The sequence below is a fragment of the Plectropomus leopardus genome, unplaced genomic scaffold (assembly GCF_008729295.1).
Source record: "Plectropomus leopardus isolate mb unplaced genomic scaffold, YSFRI_Pleo_2.0 unplaced_scaffold28490, whole genome shotgun sequence".
NCBI lineage: Eukaryota > Metazoa > Chordata > Actinopteri > Perciformes > Serranidae > Plectropomus > Plectropomus leopardus.
The window spans coordinates 1-4,888 of NW_024631035.1; the positions used below are offsets into that span (position 1 = coordinate 1).

General features: G+C 42.0%; 1 protein-coding gene across 1 annotated transcript; it reads left to right on the forward strand.

Moving 5' to 3' along the window:
- Positions 1-153: 153 nt before the first annotated feature.
- LOC121938108 (eukaryotic translation initiation factor 2-alpha kinase 3-like) lies at positions 154-4,196 on the forward strand (the record flags this gene model as incomplete). The annotated part of the gene is made up of 6 exons (XM_042481388.1): positions 154-415; positions 546-711; positions 852-977; positions 2,570-2,692; positions 2,807-3,036; positions 4,084-4,196. Coding segments are annotated over 6 exons (1,020 nt in total), but the record flags the coding sequence as incomplete, so codon positions are not given.
- Positions 4,197-4,888: the final 692 nt, after the last annotated feature.

The following is a 4,888-nucleotide window of genomic DNA, read 5'->3' on the forward strand; positions in this document are numbered from 1 at the left end:
TCTGAAGTTGCTCTTTGTCGTCCCATGTTTTATTAAGAAATCCAGCAAATTTGCTCAGGTTTTAAAGGGTTAACCTGTAGGAACCCCTGAAGTTGCAAAATTACATTTGAAGTAGTTTTTCCAAGTGTGTACTAATACAACTTTTGATACTAGGTGGAACTTCAGCGTTGGAAACTTTGAGCTGAAGCTTCTTCCTGAGTCGCAGTCTGGAATTAACTTCCTGGAGGGAGAGGTTACGAATGGCGACCCCTGGAGGGAGAGTCAGCGGGTCATCGCCGATGAGCCGAAAGAGAGGGAGCAGGCGGAGAACCAGGAGAACCAGAATCTGGACCTCATCATCAAAGTGTCTGTTCCTGATTGGAAGGTCATGGCCTTCAGCACCGAGCCTGATGGACAGCTGGTCTGGGAACGTCAGGTGATCAGAGATAAAGCTGCATTTACTCTGAGTGTGTTAGCAGCGGCTTATTTGCCTGAATTTAATTAATTTCTCTAACCTCTCTCTGGAGATGAGTGCAGTGTGTTGACTCGTTCTGTATCGCCTGTAGTTCTGCACACCCATCGCTTCGGCTTGGCTGGTGGGCGGGGGTAAAGTCACACCAATCGCCTTGTTTGATGACAACGCCTACAGCAACCAGTCAGAATATGATGAAGAGGATGACGATGATGAATCCAAGCAGTCCAGAGGAGCTGAAGAATCCAGTGTTTACCTTGGTACATTCAGTCATTCATTTGAGCTCTTTTTTGAATGTTTACTGCCATTATTTGCAATTTCGGTGACTTTTTTTTGTCCAGCTCAAACCCTGTACAGTTGTGAATCTGGCACGTGTATAACTCCTGTGCCGTTTGTTTAGGGATGTTCCAGGGACAGCTCTACCTCCAGTCCTCAGTGAGGATCAGTGAAAAGTTCCCTTCCAAAGCTATCGGATCTGAAAAGGACATAATTCCCCTGCCCACAGTCAAATGGAAGCCTTTAGTCCGTAAGTCCACACCTCCTTCATTCGTTCATTTTTTATTTTCTCCGCTCATGTTAATGCACAAAAATCACATTTAAAGTCAAAACACCTCTAATACACAATCCATGGATGAAAAGGAGCAGGGAGAAGAATTAAAAAATCTTATTTTACCTTCAACATCACCTCACTCATTAGGTGCTGTGTTAATAACTAGCGATGTTATGAGAACCGATACTTCGGTAACAAGTCGAAGCCCAAATGATGAAAGCTTGATTTTACTTGTGATAGAACTTGAAGGAAGAAGGACGTCTGTTAGCACGGAGGAACATTAACAGCAACTCGTGGAAGACGGTGACAAGTGCAGCTGCGGCGATGGCTCTGCCTCAACTCGTCGAAAAGAAAAGCATTTTTCCAGAGGCCAGAATATTTAGTTAATTCTTTGCAAAACGCCATCAGCGTGACGAGACAATGAGCATCTATCAGCACTGAACGCTGCATGTTTAAATCTGGTGTTGAAAAATCATCAGTGTTTGGTGAAATGCTGTACTCATCACCTTTTAGTTAGTTAGTTTAGATCTTTATTTCAAACATACCAAATAAAATTAGAGAATAAAATAATAATATAAGTAAGAAAAACAACACCAGAATGCCCATTGTACATATTCAGTAAACAACACAAGTATTTCATGTCAGAAATGGAGTAAAAGGAAATCAATACTTATCAAATCCCACCCCCTTTTTTCAGTTTTATTAAAAAAAAAATGATTTCAGACATGAATATTTCCAGTTTCTGTCCCAATATTCACCAAACACACACTGATGAAATCAAACAAGATTTAGGACAAAAGAACAGATGAATATGATAAACACATACACACATTACACAACAAAGACAACACATCAATACAGAAAACAAAGTCACACTATCAAAAACAATCTACTTACCTTGTACCTTGTCATACTGTACACATTCCCACATACCAGCACACTACGTCATTATTTAAAGAACTTGATTGACTTTCTGTTTCACACGGCATTTTACGCAGCCGTCCAATCACAGCGGAGGAGGGGCGACACACTTAGCCTCCCACAAAGACACATCTTACACGCACACATGCTGAACAACAACAGTGAAGCAGAAATATGTTAACGGTAATAAATATATTAACATATGCTTGCCCGCCCAGAAAATCTCATAAACCAACATGGACTAGTTTTTGTGTTCGAGGCACACTGTTTTAATAAAGGAGTGAATGTTTAAGTACAAGTATTTTATTTTATTTTATCGTAGTATCAAATTAGGCATTGGGAATTGAGGGATTTCACTGGTATTATCGACTCCTTAATTCCTGGTATCGTGAAATGCCCACTACATGTCAAGGCAACATTATCTGTGATGGCAGCTTTTGGGGTGATCAGTGACAAAAGACTGGCTTCATTAATATTGCTTTAAACACAAAGTGTATGTGAAATGTTTTGAATTAATTAGTAGCCTTTTGGGCTCGTATCCAGGGCTTTGTCTTCCTTCCCTTCAGTGTGCGACTTTGTTGCAATTACTCTTTTGATCTCTCTTTCTGCTGAGATCAAAGAACGTATTCATCTCGTCCTTGACACAGATTCCCCATCTCGGACACCAGCCCTGGTCGGCTCTGATGAGTTTGACAAATGTCTGAATAATGACAAGTTCTCCCATGACGAATACAGCAACGGAGCCTTGTCCATCCTTCAGTATCCATATGGTAAGAACCTGATGCTGAACCAAAAAAGACCATAATAAAGCCTTAAATACAAAGAAATTCTGCATAGACGCCTGGAAAAACCCACTGACTTATTTCTGCTCTTCATCTCCGTAGACAATGGCTACTATTTCCCTTACAGTAAGCGTTACCGGGAGAAACGTGACAGTGCTGTAAGCTTAATAAAGGGAAACGGGGCGGGGGCTGACAGTCGCAGGAGGAAGGACCCCGTGTTGCTGCTACCCTGGTGGAAGGAGATCCTCGGCACCATCGTCTTCTGCATCGCCGCCACCACCTACATCGTCCGCAAATTCTTCCACCCTCCCGCCCCGGTGGCCTATGTGAGGGTAAGACCACAGACGCAGCCTGCAGCAAGAACAGCATACTGACAGTGACTGCGGGGGGTGGTTCTTGTCATATAATGTTAATGTGAGATGCTGCATGCATGCAACTGATGAAACCAGTGCACAGTAGGGTTGTGTACTGTTCACATCCGGTACTGGTACCACCTCAGATACCTGTAATTGGGTATCCAACCGTACCTTTTTCAGCGCTTCACTTCCTCAGTAGTGATTTTTTACCAAGCTGCAGGGGTGATCTGTGGACTGAGGCCACGTTTAGACTATAAAGACCCTGTTAAAAAACGGAGAAGTTTTTCCTTTGCGTTATACGTGGAAGCGGAGACGTATGAGGGATTTCTGGGAGCTGATAGTCCATGATTTCACAGGGGATTTGTGGATTCAAAACTTGCTAGTTTTGTAGCTCCTACTGCATCATGAGGGAGCTAGTTCCTCCTGACGAGCACATAGCCATAGCTATAAAAGCATATTTTTTCAAAATATTGCTTTTTTGAACTTCCTGAAATGTCACCTCATGCGAGCATAAAAACTTTTTTTGCAATAAATGGGAGTTATTATGAAATTGACTTGTTTCAATGATGTATTTTTTATATTTGCAATTTCAATTTGAGCAATTTTAGGGTTAATGGAAACCTATCTTATGAAACTCAACCATTCTTATTAAAAAAAAATATCTCTTGAGTTTTGCTTTGCTGTATTCACGGACCTGCAAAAACTTCCAAATTTAGAGAGGGGACACAGATTGATTTTAAAAGAAAGAAAGAAAAGACACACACACACACACACACACACACACACACACACACACACACACCATATGCAATTTAAAAAACAAAACAAAACAAAACAATATTAAATAAAAAAGAAAAGTTTCCTGACCCAAAGATTCTAATTATGTGGGAAACATTGGTAATGTTACCTGTGGATGAGATACTCATACAACAGAATTTAATCTTTTTTATTTTATTTTTTTAAATATGTAGCATTTCTAATTTCTCTCTACGTGTCCTTGCTGTCCTCTTCTGTCCCTCAAAGCAACGGAAAGAGTCGGAGACACAGTGTCAGACAGACTGCAAGTTTGACCTTGAGGTTGTGGAATCCAAAGAGCCGGTTGCTATGGAGACCCGTTCCAGCGAATATGTGTCCAGGTACATCACCAACACGCCGCCATGCTCTCTGTAAATAGTTTTTTTTTGTCATGACTCAGGAGAACTTCACCGTACACTCACCGCTGTGCTGCGAGTTGTTATCCTCACTCACACTTGAAAGTCACACACGGGAGTCTCACTCTTTCAAGGTGTAGCTACAGATTCGGCACTGTTACCATGGTGACCACTGGTCTTCCAGCCCGCCTTGATAGGACAAGGCAGAGATGGGAGATACGAGCCAAAGTAGTGCATGATTGGATAACTCAGCTGTTTGCCATCAAATGAAAATGACCTTGGCCTCTGCAGACCCCACCCTACCCAGCAGCATCTGCCACGGGGTCGGAGTGTCACTTTACATCACTGTCAGCACATTGTCTGAAGTTTTGTTATTTTGGACGTCCCAAATATGATCAGTGGCCATAATTTATGAGCTGTCATCGACCTCCTGTCGTCTGATCGATTGAGTTTGCATGTTTACATTCCTGAGCTGAATAAAATGTCTCCGCCGCCCTGAACGCAGACTACAATCTGATTAAACTGCTTTTTTTTCCCTGTTGTCACCACTTGCACATTTTCTTCTTTTGATCCACCCCAAAATGACAAACACCCGCCCTCCCCTCTCCTCTAAATCTTGCTGCTGCAATCCATGCAAATTGCTTCTGCCGAAGATGTTTCCCTAAATAAATCTGGTG